At 65.1% G+C, this 13456-nt stretch overlaps 2 protein-coding genes across 4 annotated transcripts in view; both read right to left on the bottom strand.

Annotated features, from left to right (window-relative positions):
- The window catches only part of SPEG (striated muscle enriched protein kinase), a 39902-nt gene extending 34516 nt beyond the window's left edge, over positions 1-5386 (bottom strand). For 2 of the 3 annotated variants that reach the window (XM_074828921.1, XM_074828922.1), the window contains exon 1: positions 4578-5385. In XM_074828921.1, the coding sequence (XP_074685022.1) occupies positions 4578-4986 (409 nt within the window). In that variant the 5' untranslated portion in view covers positions 4987-5385. Of the gene's footprint in view, positions 1-4577 lie in introns of all 3 variants that reach the window. The other variant, XM_074828920.1, reaches the window with a different exon arrangement.
- Positions 5387-7498: 2112 nt separating this feature from the next.
- Positions 7499-13238, bottom strand: DES (desmin). The gene is made up of 9 exons (XM_074828919.1): positions 12598-13238; positions 10779-10839; positions 10506-10601; positions 10256-10417; positions 10039-10164; positions 9077-9297; positions 8893-8942; positions 8549-8631; positions 7499-8431 (listed from the first exon to the last, which is right to left on the bottom strand). The coding sequence occupies exons 1-9, from the start codon at positions 13149-13151 to the stop codon at positions 8390-8392; spliced, it is 1395 nt and encodes a 464-aa protein (XP_074685020.1). The 5' UTR covers positions 13152-13238; the 3' UTR covers positions 7499-8389.
- Between the last annotated feature and the right edge of the window lie 218 nt (positions 13239-13456).

The following is a 13456-nucleotide window of genomic DNA, read 5'->3' as shown; positions in this document are numbered from 1 at the left end:
TGCCCTGCATCACCTCCCCTTGCTGCCACTAGAAGGATGCCCGAGCACACGGTGCCCACTGCAGGAGGAGGACTCAGGGACACAGGACAGCAATATGACCTTGGCTCTGGGTGCCTGGGCACGGAGCAGGGTGGCAAGAGGCATTTTGTCCCAGCCCTGCCAGCCCCGCTCCTGGCATCCCCCCTACCTGGGGCTGAGGGGCTGCATGCAGAGGGCAGGGGGATAAGCAGGCAGTGCAGGCAGCAGGGTAGAAGTAGCTAGCCCCTTCCCAGTGCCACCATGCCAGGACACAAACTAGCAACTTTGTGTCAGGAGGGGCACATGGAGCACTGGGCAGCCTTGGGAGGAGGAAGAGGCTGTCATCCCATCACGCAGCCCTGAGCGGCAGTGCTATATTTACCCGCCCACAGGCCCGGGTCTCGGCCTCTTGCCTGTAACACAAGCCCTGCAGTCCGCCAGAATCCGAGGGGACGGCACATTCCTCAGCAAAAATAACCCCCCGGCAGCGGGCGAGAGAGCAGGGGTGGAGGTGACTGACTGGACAGCTGCACCCGCCGCCCCGCTCGCTGGGGAACAGCCCTCCCAGTCCACAGCACCCCGGGACGGGGACCCAGCATGCGTGGCCGATGCTCCAGCCCCCTGCCCAGGTGGCTGGGAGCAGAGCTGGGAGCCCGTGTCTCTGGCAGCTGTCCATGAGCTGGTCCCGGTGCCACCCCTGGCCCCAGGCAATGGGCACAGCCCCAGGGCATGTGGCGGTGCTCAGGGACCAGCAGCCACACAGCCAGCCCACCTGCCTGCCCCGCTGCCTGCGGGCATCCTGAGGTCCACGTCCAGCCCTGTCCCCCCACAGTGCCCAGCCCTGGGGACCTGTCCCTGCACCTGCTGAGACCAGCACCCAGGGTGGCAGCGGCCAAGCAGCTCTGCAGAGGCAGCCCCTGCGCTGGCACAGCCGGGCATGGTGCCCACCCCACGGTGGGGCACGGCAGCCTGGGCTGGAGCCTTGCCACATCCTGGGCTCCTCTGAGCTGCTGCTGTGCCCTGGGGCTGAGGGGACAGCCAGGGACAGCAAGGGGAAACTGAGGCAGCCCAAGAGAGTCCCACGGGAGGGAGGAGATGGCAAAGGGAGGTTTTAGGTCCCGTTCGGTCCCTGAGCAGGGCTCCAGGGGCTCCACAGGGAAGGGGCAGTTGGCATTAAACATGGGCACAACGCTGCGAAGTAAGAGACTAAAATTAGGCACTCAGCTAAATGGCCAGAGGTGCTGAGCCACCGAGGAGACTGTCAGCACAGTCATCCCCACCGGGGTGCCATTGCCATGCACCACCAGCCATAAATGCATGCCCACTTTGTACCACTGTAACTCTGGGCTGTACGGGAAGGGGCCATGCAGGGCCGCCATACACAGGCAGTCCCTGCTGCCTTCCCTGCCCCCAAATCCAGGCGGGTGCAGGCTGTTCTCTGGGCAGAGGAAAGGTTCCAAGGCGGTTTGATTGCTGAGTGCAGGTGGAGGCAAGTGGAGCAAGACCCTGTGCTGAGAGCTCAAGACAGACACATCCAACCTTGAAACAAGAGGCAGCCCTGACGGGGAAGATCAAGCAACCCTGGCACGATGAGGGAGGTCTGGGCTCTAGGAGATTAGCTCAGGTTCTTAAGAGGTGATTTAATCCAGTTTATGGGGAAAAAATTCAGGAGATGCAGCTGAGAGGTAATACAGGCTGTAGCAAGCCTGGGGACGACGAAGCCATGGTGGGGACCAGGGCTGTCAGGAAGGGTCTGGAGGGTCACTGGATGGACCCGGGAAGTCCCTGGACCAGCCCAATGCTGCTGTGAGAAGGGCCAATGCACCCCACCAGGGCACGAGGAGGAACCTGCAGCAGGAGAGGGGCAGAGCGCTGTGCAATGGTGGGGATGGTGTGACATGGTGTGGATGGTGTGACAGAGGTGATGGCCCCCAGAAAACCCTGTGTCTGGCTGCTCAGCCAGCCCCACGTGTGTGCTCCCCACGCCGGGCACTGACGCGGTCGAGGGACCTGGGAGAAGAGCAGGAGAAAATCATTAGTGGGGTGGAGCGACAGATTCAGGGCAAGGGATTAGAGGAGCTAAATCGGGCTCGTGCGAGCAAGGGGGAATGCTGAGCTGGTGCAGGAGGAGCTGCCGGGGCTGAGCACGGAGCTGGGCAGCACAGAGCCCCCCCCACCCCACCAGCAGTGACCTGAGCCACCTTGGGGAGGGCTGATGCAGGCCCCACAGAGAGCTACATCCTGGCCCACACGCTGTGAAGAGAAGGTGGAGGACCAGGCTCTGTGCCCACTGGAGACCACAATCCAGCAGAGGCAAATAGAACAAGGGCACCTCAATACCTCCAAACATGGGGGGCTGGGACCCTGAGCCCAGAGAAAGACCTCATCCAGCCCAGGGGCCTTGCACACATCCCCCTTGCCCCATAACTGGCTGATGACTCAGCTCACAGGACCCCCCAGGGAACAAGGATGGGGTGTCCCCGCCCAGCACAGCGACCAGTGGAACTTCCACAGTCCCTGGAGAGCTGCATCTCTTCAGGGAGTGTGGGGAGCCCCTGAGCAGCCAGGGCCTCCATGCTGGAGGCTGGCGAGTCACAGCACGCATCCTGGCAGGGTGTCAGGGCAGGCGGGTGCAGAGCGGTGGCATGGCTCCTCCATTTCACATGATGACCCATCTCACCGCTCAGCTGCCAGCATGGAGAAAATGGCCTCGGGGGAACAACACGCTGAGTGCCAACACCCTGCAACAGGGCCAGGCAGAAGGGCTGGACCCCCCACCACATCCCATAACCTCCACACCAGCACCCATCTCCAGCACCTGGCAGGACATGGTACTCCCTGGTCACTGTTGTAGCACACTGCAGAGTCCCTTTTGCCTCGGAGCAGGGGAAAAGCCACACCAGGGGCTGCCACGCTCCTCGCCCAGTGCCCCGGAGCCTTTGCAGCTCCAGAGGCACCTCTGCCCTGGGGCCTGCTTTTTGGGCAGCTGTTTTCTCAATGGCGGTGCACCCACAGCTAAGCACCTGGGGCAGGGTGACATTCACCCCGGGCATTAGGCAAGCCTGGCTGCTCCATCCCTCCCTCAGCTGCTCCAGAAAGGCAGCAGTGAGGGCCAGTGGCTGGGAATCGGGAGCAGGGACAAGTGCGTCAGCACAACGGGAACGGGCACCTGGGGAAATCAGGTGCTGTGCTGCTGGGCAGAGGCAGGGGGGCCTGGGCCGGTGGTGCTATGGAGAGCTGCAGCTGCACACCGCAGTGTGAGAGCAGGGTGACACACACACCCCTCGCCTCAGTCCCCCGGCTGCTCCCACCCCCTGGGGCAGTGCACGTCTCCCACTCTGCACACACAGCATCATGCATCCGACTGCGCAGTGCCACGGTCCCCAAAGGTACGATGCACAGTGACCCTGCACAGACCCACAGCAGGGCAGGACCCCTCCTGCACACTTCTCTGCTCTCCCTGGCTCCACCAGGCCCATGAGCAGCACATAAACCTTCCTCCATCCTCCAAACACCGCTCCTCCAGCCTCCCGCCTCACACAGAGTAACTCCTCTTCCTCCATTGCTCCCCCTGAGCACTGCGAAAGTTCCTTCTGTCCCCCACTGCCACCCAGTTCCCCTTCAAGGTGCAGCATCTCCAGCACGCCTCCCGTGCTGCAAAGCCCCTGGTGAAGCTCCTTCCCCGGAGCCTCGGGGCTCAGCACCGCCTCCCTCGCTCCCAACCCTCACTGTCGCCATGCAGACAGCACAGCTCGCATCTCAGAGCGGTGCCACCAGCCAGCACCACACGCTCCCTGCAGTGCCCCAGGGAGATGGCATCCCTGCTGGGGCACAGACAACTGAGCCCCACACCTGCCTGGACCCTGTGCAGGATGAGGCCCATCCATGGAATGGCCCACAGCAGCCCTCATGCACTCCCTGTGCACCAGAGGAGCACACCCAGCTGCTGCACCCAGGGAGGATGAGCAGAGGGGCTGCTACAGGGCTCTGGGTTAATTAACGATCAGCCCCCGCCCACTGCAGGACACAGGCTCCACCCACTGGGCAGCCCCACCTCCTGCAGTGTTAGGCTCCTCCCCACAGAGGGTCCCAGTTCTCCCAGTGCAGCCCCAGTGCCTGGTACAGCTATGATGGCGATGCCACAGGCAGCTCTGTCCATGGGCAGCCAGTGCACGGGGGTGGCTTGTGCAGGGACATTGTGGGATACCGAGGACCGTGTCAGTGGCTGCGGAGGGTGGCACCACCGGTGCCACGCACCCGAGCTGCATCTCTCTCTCTCCTCCTGCCCCGAGCAGGCTTGGCATCACATGCTCCCGACACCTCCATGCTGGGCCCTGGCACTCTGCCTGGCCTGGCAGCGGGTACTGCAGCCACATGCTCGCTCCAGGCCAGAGATCCACCCCGGTGCTGCCGGCCCTGGGCACCCCAGCCTGCAGCGAGCCCAGCCCGGCTTGCCCATGGCATGTGGCGGGAGCCTGCAAAGCACCGCTGCCAACCTCGGCAAACCCGTGCCCATGGCTGTGCCAGCGCAGCCGCGGCAGTGGCCACACCACCCTTACCTTCCATGTCAATGATGGCCAGCACAGCGCTGGTCATGGCCTCTCCCCGCTCGTTCTCGGCGATGCAGGTATACACGCCGGCATCCTCCTTCTTGCTGTCCCGGATCCAGAGGGCGCCATACTCCTCCTCGCGTGGGGCCAGCAGCTCCTCGTTTCGGTACCAGCGGAGGGTGGGCCGGGGGTTGCCCACCACCACCACCCGCAGCCGGATGTCACAGCCGGTGCCGATTGCCGCATTCTTCAGCTTCCGTGCAAAAACCGGCGCCGCTGGGCAAGCCGGGCCCTCCTCGAGCACCCCCGACTCTGTTGTGACCTTGGCACGCTTCGGGGGGATGCCAGGGCTCGGCGGGGCTGCCCGGGGCTCCCCACTGGCCCTACTCATGCTGCCGCGTCCCTGTGCTCGATGCATGGTCTACAGATCCCCTGCCCACGCCCGAGACCCCCGTCGACCCGAGCTGGCAGTGCCGTGCCCCTCTTCTCCTCCTGCCTGCAGCCTGGGGGTGCTGAGTGCCTGCCAGGGGTGCTGGGGCAGAGGCGGCCCCCGGCCCAGGTGCCGTCCGGTTCGGTGCCTCCCCCCCGCCGGCTGCAGCCCCGAAGGTCGCAGCGCCGTGGGCAAGTGAGGGGCTATTTTTAGGCGGGCACTCGAGTTGCTGCTCGCTGAGCCGCCACTCACCGAGCACCCGGTGCAGTGCAGCACCCACACCCCATGCTCCGCTGCGACCCCAAGCCCGCCCAGCGCCTCGGCACCTGCTTCTCCGCCGGCCTGGGTGTGAGTCCCGCGGGTGCCGGCTGCTTGCTGAGCCGTCCCAGCGCTGGGGCCGTGGCGTCCCCCCCCTCACCCGTCCCGTCCCGCGCAGCCCCTGGCGAGCTGCGCTCCCTCTGCCCCCTCTCCCGAAGTGGCAGCTGCCTCTGATATGTCACATTCCTTGGCCGGGCTCCCCCTCTCCGCGCCTGCCACCCTAGCCCTGCAGTCCGGCTCCACTTGCAAAGATAGAAAGGGGCCAGCGCCTTTCCATATTAGCAGTGAGGCTCGGGGGGGACCCAGCCTTCCTCCCCCCTTCCCCTTCTCCGGCGGTGTCACCGGATCGGGACAGAGAGACCCTGGTGGCATGTGGAGAGAAAGGACACCGTCATGCTTCCTGCAACGCGAGACCCCGGGCAGGAGCCAGCCCCGCGGGGCCCCTTTGCCCCATCCCCAGCAGGCAGCAGAGACGGGGATCCTTGCATCCTTGCTCACCCCAAATCCGTCATTGAGAGAAACCCCATTTCTTCACTGAGCCCCTGCCTTGCTGCCCTGGGCAGCATGGCTCCCGGCCAGCCCCCCATTCAAGCCCTGCTTGGAGCAGGAGCACCCTACTTTTGGGTTTGGGATGCCCCCTGCCAGCTCCCACATGCTGCACCCCAGGCAGTGAGCGACCAGGGACTGCCTGTGCCACACGCTGCCTCGCCACCCCCGGGCAAGGCAGGGCTTCCCCGGCTCCTGGCGCGATGGCACACATCTCGGCACCTGGCCCTGGCCGCCCTCGCCGGGGGCTGTAAATCTGGGTGAGCAGGACACGAGTGACACGGGGCATGCTGCTTCCCGGCTGCAGCCCAGCCCTGCCAGCTTTGGCACAGCCCGTTGTCACCAACCTGAAGACGCCAGCATCAGCGGAGCATCACCAGCGAGGAGAAGATCCCAGGATCCCCCTGGCTTGGGGCACACCGGAGAGGGATGGCCTGCTAGACTCATAGCCTGGCTGCAGAGACCAGGGTCTCTGGGGGCTGGAGGACATGCCCGCGAGAGGCTTGGGGGGCTCTTCCCTGCCTGCGCTGCCCTGTGGGCAAAGGGCTGCTCTGTCCCCTGCCTGTTCCCCCCCCAGCCCCAGGGGCAGAGCCCTGGCCCAGCCAGCCTGGGCCGGGCAAGGAGGGAGGTGTCGTCCCTCCCCAGGGCAGCCGTGGGGACTGTCTTCGATGTCACAGGGCCATCTGCTGGAGACAGCCCTTGAGATTTGACACCTCCCCCCAGCACTGGGCGGCCCCGCAGCCAAAATTTGGGTTCACCGCACTGACTTCTCCATCAGGGACCCCTCAGCCCCATCCCCACCACTGGCAGCAGCACCTGCTTTGTCCCTAAAGCTGCACCCCCTGCCAAGCCCACTGCCCTCCCAGGGCTCTGCTGCCTGGCAGGGGGGTGCAGACCCTCCAACGCCTCCCCGGGGCAGAGCAACCCTGAATCTCTCTCCCTCGTGGGATGCTCGACCCTGGGTTCCCCTGCTGTATCCCCTATTGCTGGGATGAAGGAGACAAAGCCAAGACCCCCACACCCTGACCACAGGGAGTGGGAGCACATGTGTTGGGGAGGAGTGGTTGAAGGGGGCAGGTTGAGGCTGGAGGTTGAGACTGGGTGGGGGCAGGCATGGAGTGGTGGGGCTGATGCCTGCAGGGTGCCGGGGAGGAGGTAGATTTGGGATGAGGGGGGGCTTGGCTTGCAGGTCGGTGTTGATGAGGAGGGGCTTAGAGAGGTCCTGGTCAGATGTGGGTCTGGGGCAGGGCTGGCCCAAGTGAGGGCAAAAAGGGGGTGGCTGTGGGGCTGAGAGACACTGGGCCATGGTGTGGGACCCTGGGTGTATGGGGGTGACAGGGGACAGTCACCCAGAGCCCCTCCAAACCTGCTCAGGGCTCACCTGCCACAGCCCCCAGCCCCAGCAGGGCTCCCTCACTCAGTGGGGAAACCCACCTCCACAGGCAGCAGGATGCTTCAGTGTGAGGGATACACAGGTTTGGAGGGAACCAGCAGCCAAGGGAAGAGATGGCTCGGGGGGATGCTGGGTTCCCCGTCCACCCCAGCCCTGGGGGCCTGTGCGATGCGCCACCCAGATGTTGCCTCCCCACCACCCTATCCCATCCCTGCCCCAGAGATGCACTGGGAAGAAGGGGTGATGCTCCGCTGTTTATTTCAGCCGCCTGAAGAGTCACGTAGACGCGGTGGGGTGGGGGTGCAGTGGGGCGAGGGGTAGGGGCACCTACCCTGGCCCCCGGGCCTCTCTCCGGCTCGTCTCCTTCTCTCCCCCCTCTCTCCCACTCACTCACTCCTCCTCTCTCCTGTGTCCACCTACAGGTACCCTCTCGGCTCACAAGCCTGGCCCCGTGCAGCCTCCTGCTGCTGGGGGTCCCTGTGATGCGGGGGGCAGGTGCTGCCCTCCTCTGCCCCACGGAGCTGCCTCTGCAGCTCGGGGGAGCACAGGGCCACAGCCCCCCCGGGCCGGGGCAGGGATGCAGGTTGGGAGCACACTGGCTCCGAGCCAGGTGGAGAACAGGGGACTCGGCCCGGACCCCGCTTCTCCCCATCCCTGGCATCGCCGCCATGCACCCAGAGCTTCGGGGAGGCCAGCAGTGCCGGCGCGGGGGGACGGGTGCCCTTTCCTGCGGGATGAACCCTGAGTCCGTGCCCGGTGCGGGGAGGGGGCTGAGGGGGGATCCAGAACCCACTGCTGGGACCATCCGGCTCTCTGGGGAGCTGGCCTAGGCCACCACCTGCTCCCCCAGCCCCTCCTGCCTGTTCCCTCGTCCCCATGCCCCACCGCCCCCCCGGCCCGGGCCTGATCCTGACACTGGCGTTGCCGCTATGAAGCTGCGAAAGCAGAGCGAGCCTTTTGAAGCCAAAGGAGAGAGCCCCGGGGGTGCGGGGGGCCCAGAGGCGGCTGCGCGGGGGGGACCCCTCGGGCAGTGCCAGGGGAGCACTGGGGGCCGAGGTGGGGGGCAGGAGGGGGCTTGGCAACGGGACGGAGGCAGGGACAGAAGGTGCCAGTGGACTGCCGGAGCAGCCTCCTCTACAGCACTTCATGCTGCTGCTGGGTCGCCTCGCTCACCACCTGTGGGGAGAGAGACACCGTGAGACACCATGCCATGCCAGCACCAGAGCCCCGAGCACAGGGACAGGCACCGTGCTCGGCCCCCACCACCCTCCCCTGGTCCCACTCTGCACTCACCTCCCCATCGCGGGTTTCAATGGTTTTGATCATCACGGTCTTTTTGGTGTGCACCTCGGAGCCGCGCTGCTCTGGGCTGGTCTCTGTGGGTGGGAGGACACAGGGGATGGGACCGTGGGGACATGGGTCTGGGACCACTGGGGGGCTTCAGGAGCTCTGGCTGAACCCCCCCTCAGCTCATGACAACACCCAACCGAGTGCCTCCACACCAGGGGCTCAGTGTGACACCCGTGGGTCCCTAATCTGCCAGCCTGGCTGCAGCCCCCCAGAAGGGAGATTTGCCCCCACATTGGGGACCCCTGGGGTCTTATCCCAGATCCTCCTCCTCACAGGGCGATGCTCACCTCGGAAATTGAGTGCGGAGGCGAAGGTCTGGTGCATGGGGATGCTGATCCTGCAGGGACACAGAGGGGAGAGCTCAGCGCCAGCCAGCCCCAACCCTCGGGCAACTGATCATGGGGTGGGAGCCCCCCAAAAAAGCTGGCCCTTCTGGTCCCCCCACCTTGTCCTGTCCCCCCCGCTGCTCACCGGTTCTCCTCGCCCTCCAGCAGCTTGCGGTACGTGGCGATCTCCACATCCAGGGCCATCTTGACATTGAGCAGGTCCTGGTACTCGCGCAGGTGCCGGGCCATCTCATCCTTCAGGTGCCGGATCTCCTCCTCCAGCCGAGCAATGGTGTCCTGGTAGCCACCGGCCTCCCCGGCGAAGCGCTCCTCCATCTCCCGCATCTGGCGCATCAGTGAGTCGTTCTGGGGAAAAAGGGGGGCTCAGCAAGGTGTGGGACCCAGAGGGGCCAGGGGTCACCTGGGGATGCTGGCGGGTCCTAGGGCAGAGCCAGGGATGTGGGGACAGCCGTGGTCAGCCCTGGGCTGGGTCCAGCTGATGTGGGACCGTGACGGGTGGCCATCACCCTCCGTCGGCCCAGCACTGGGCAGCAGGGTCTAGCAGGAGCAAGCTGGGCAGGTGCTGGGCAACCCCATCACACTCTGTCTGAGTGCCCAGGCCCCCCAGAAAAACCACCTTACCCCAGCAGGAGGGCACGGAGAGGTTCAGGAGCACCAGACAACTGCCCAAGGGTGGCACTGCCAACTGGTGGCTGCTGGCTGCTCCTGTGACCATGACTGTGCCAGAGCAGGACTGTTGTGCCCTGTTTGTTTGCAATCACCTTCCCAGCCTGCAACCAGACACCCCGAGCCCTGCACCCACCTGTCTGGAGCCTCCCAGGCTGGGGCACCTTTTGCAATCTGCGCCTTGACCCCGGGGCTCTGCCAAAACACTTCACAGGGGCCCAGATTGCCACTAGGGGAGGCGCAGCTCAAATTTGGGGTATGAGTCCCCCCATGGAAACAATGAGTCCCCCCATGGAAGCAACTCAGAGAGCTGGGAAGAGTCCCCCACCACAAAGAGGTACCAGAGGTTCCTGAGCAGCCCTGGAGCAGTAGATCCCCGCAGGGAAGCTGGGGGTCCCCCTGACACTGCCCACAGCTCACCGTGCCCTTGAGGGCATCGATCTCGCAGGTGTAGGACTGGATCTGGTGCCGGTACTCCATCATCTCCTGTTTCGCCTGCCGCAGCGCGTCATTGTTCTTGTTGGCCGCCTGCGTCAGGTCAGACACCTGGGGAGAGACCAGGGTCAGCGGGCACGGCCACCAGGATGGCTGGGACCCCCCATGCCGGGGCCAGGCCAGAGCCTGACACCTCCTGCACCTTGGACTTGTACCACTCCTCAGCCTCAGAGATGTTCTTGGCAGCAATGCTCTCATACTGAGCACGGATGTCCCGCAGCGCAGCTGTCAGGTCGGGCTTGGAGATGTCCATCTCCACCTGGATGTGCTGCTCCTGCAGCTGAGCCTGCAGCTCCCGGATTTCCTGGGGGGACAAAGTGACATCTTAGGGCACCTGCTCTGTCCCTTGGCTCCATGGGTGCCTATGGAAAAGGAGGCCACCCCTGACCTACCTCCTCGTGCACCTTCTTGAGGAAGGCGATCTCCTCCTGCAGTGACTCGATGCGTCTTTCCAGGTCGATTCTTGCCAGTGTGGCCGCGTCCACGTCCTGGGGCAACACAGAGTGAGGGGTAGTGGTGAAGAGTGGGGTGAGGGCACGGGTGTTGGAAGGTGCAAAGCTGTGCCCAGGGCCATGCCGTGGTGCTGGGGCTGGGCTGCCGGGGGGGAGATGGAGGTGGAAGGGGAGGTGGGAGTCCCACACCGCACGGGGGGGATGGGTACTCACAGCTCTGAAAGCAGCTAGGTTGTTCTCAGCCTCCTCCTTCAGCTGGATCTCCTCTTGGAGCCTGCAGGCAGATAGGGGAGGTTAGGGGGCTCTGGATGAAGCCCTGTCCCCCAGTGGCAATGTCCCCCCGAGCTGTCCCTGAGCCCAGCATGGCCCAGTAGGAAGACGGCGGATTGTCCTGCATTCTGGCAGGCAGCAGGAGGGCTGGCGGGGGGCCAGGGGCTCTTCCTCCCATTCCCTATTATAGTCAACGCCGGAGAGAGCACAAAGGCATGAGGTCAGCTCGGTGCCATGCACGCTGCCCCGGCCCTTATAGGGGAGAGTGGCCAGCAGCCGGGGGGTCAGGATGCAGGATTCTGCACCAGGGCCCCAAGGAAAGGCCAACAGCTGAGCTGTCCCAGGGAGAGCAGGACAGGCAGGTCTCAGTGATGCTGTGGGACAGGGGTATGGAGCAGGGATCGCTGGGGTGTGAGCCCAAGGTCAGGGCTGGAGATCTGGGCTGTGCCAGGGGAGGGGCAGTGCCATAGGCTTGCCGGTCAGGGGGAAGGCAGCGGGGAGGAGGCAGAGTTCCCCGGACAGTGCTGGCACACAAGGTGGCAGGAACTTGACACCTGTTTGTTCTGGCCCTGCTCCTCCCCTGACATTGAGAGATCCTCCATGCCCCCACCCCCAGCCTCCCAGCATCAGGGGCTCTGCCCCACCAGAACCCCAGCGCTGGCTGTCTGGGGAAGGGGCTGGGGTCGTGGGGGGAGGCAGCAGGTTGTGTCACCCCCAGGAGATGGGGACTCGGTGTCCCCGGGGCACAGGCGCCAGGAGGGAAGGTGCAGACCAGCATCAGAACAAGTGGCTGTCCCTGAGCATCTGCCCCTGCTGCCTGGTGCCCCCACACTGGTCAGTCCCTGGGGGCTCACTCAGCCCCTGTGGCTAATCCTGCCAGGCCCCAGCCCCCTCTCTGGCACCACCCAGACCCACAACATCCTTGGGGGGTCCCTGCTGCTTCCGGGGCACCATGGACACCCACGGCAGTCCTGAAGCATCCCTGGCATGCGGAAGTGTGGCCGCTTCCTCCTCTCCCTCCTTGATGTCCGGAGATGGTGGAGTACCCCCCCCACTCCGGTCATCCTCCCCCTCTCTTCCGCCTGCCTAGCTGCCTCCATCTGTCTGTCTGTCCCACAGGGCTCAGCTCACCGATGGGCTCGCCAGCCCTCCCTGGTGTGAGCAGGGATGGGGACCCTGGAGTGGGACACTCTGATCTCCCAACTCTGGGGGTCCCGTGGCATCACAGCCTGTCCTCGGCTCCTCTGTGAGGGAGGGCATGGGGAACACCCCTGCTGCCAGAGCCATCCTGCCCACTGCATGCTGCCTGCGCACCTGGCGAGGGCAAGCAGTGGCCAGCTGGAGTGCCCTGATGAGATGCCCAGGCTGTGGGCATCTCCTTTGCCCTGCCCCACACTGCTGGGCCAGTTCTGCCTCACCTGCACCACACTGTGGATCAAGAAGCACCCACACTGGCATAGTGAGTCTCAGGTGCCCTTCTCTCTCCCAGAACTTACAGCCACCATGCCAGGACCTGGCACCCTGCAAAGTACCCTGCAGGCGGGTGCAGCCAGTGAGAGAGACACAGCTGGGGTGCTCTCCCACCCCAGGAGACAGGGAAAGGGGGACAGGGTAGCGGGACCATGATGGACTCTGAGAGTGGGGTACAAGGAGAGCAGTGAGCACCCAAGGGGCTGTCAGGGCGAGCTCTGCCACCATCCATCCCTAGGGACAGAGATGCACAGATGGATGCCCACAGGGACATGCCGGAGCCCCTCCTCACCTCTGCTTGAGCTTCTGCAGGTCATCGAGCAGATTGTCACGCTCGACCTCGACACGAGCCCGCTGGCTGGTGAGCAGGTCCACCTGGCGCCGGAGCTCCCGCAGCTCCTCCTCATACATCTCAGCCACACGGGTGGGCTCCTTGCCCCGCAGGCGGTTCACCTCGGCCGTCATGAGGGCATTCTGCTGCTCCAAGAAGCGCACCTTCTCGATGTAGTTGGCGAAGCGGTCATTGAGCTCCTGCAGCTCCACCTTCTCGTTGGTACGGGTCTGGAGGAACTCCTGGTTCATGGCATCGGCCAGGCTGAAGTCCAGCAGCTCGCCGGCACCTTGGTAGGCGCTTTGGTAGGAGCGCAGGGGTGTCACACGGGTGGCGCGGAAGCTGGACAGGCTGGGGACGGCTGAGGAGCGGGACACCTGGTAGACGCGGGAGGTGACGGAGCTGCCGCTGCTGCCCTTGCCCCCGAAGGAGGCGCGGGAGAAGACCGGGGAGCCACCACCGAAGGTGCGGCGGTAGGATGAGACCCGCTGGCTGGAGGAGTAGGACTGGCTCATGGTGGCGGCGGCGTGGGGCGGCGAGGCCGGAGCAGGGAGCAGGCAGTGGGGCTGGCGAGCGGCCGGCAGCTCGGGAGGCGTCGGGAGGGGACCCGCGCCGCCGCTATTTGTATCCTGCTGACATCACCCGCCCCTCCTGCTGCCGGGCAGCTGGGGGATGCTGCTGCGGGGGGGGGAACAAGGCTGCCAGCCCCCGCCCACTGTCCCTCACCTGCCCACACCGCCGGGCCACAGATCTCTGGGTGGATGACAACGATGTCTGTGGACCCCCAGGGACCCCCAGACCCTGCCAGTGTATCAGTCTC

Source organism: Strix aluco, chromosome 6 (genome assembly GCF_031877795.1).
Source record: "Strix aluco isolate bStrAlu1 chromosome 6, bStrAlu1.hap1, whole genome shotgun sequence".
Taxonomy (NCBI): Eukaryota; Metazoa; Chordata; class Aves; order Strigiformes; family Strigidae; genus Strix; species Strix aluco.
This window is presented reverse-complemented; position numbering and strand designations above follow the sequence as displayed.

Excerpts from the sequence above, each read along its gene's own strand:
- DES (XM_074828919.1), bottom strand. The coding sequence starts at position 13,151 with ATGAGCCAGTCCTACTCCTCCAGCCAGCGGGTCTCATCCTACCGCCGC. Across the intron at positions 8,632-8,892 it reads CTCCGCACTCAATTTCCGAG|AGACCAGCCCAGAGCAGCGC; the intron begins GTGAGCATCGCC and ends TCCCACCCACAG. Across the intron at positions 8,432-8,548 it reads TTGAAACCCGCGATGGGGAG|GTGGTGAGCGAGGCGACCCA; the intron begins GTGAGTGCAGAG and ends CTCTCCCCACAG.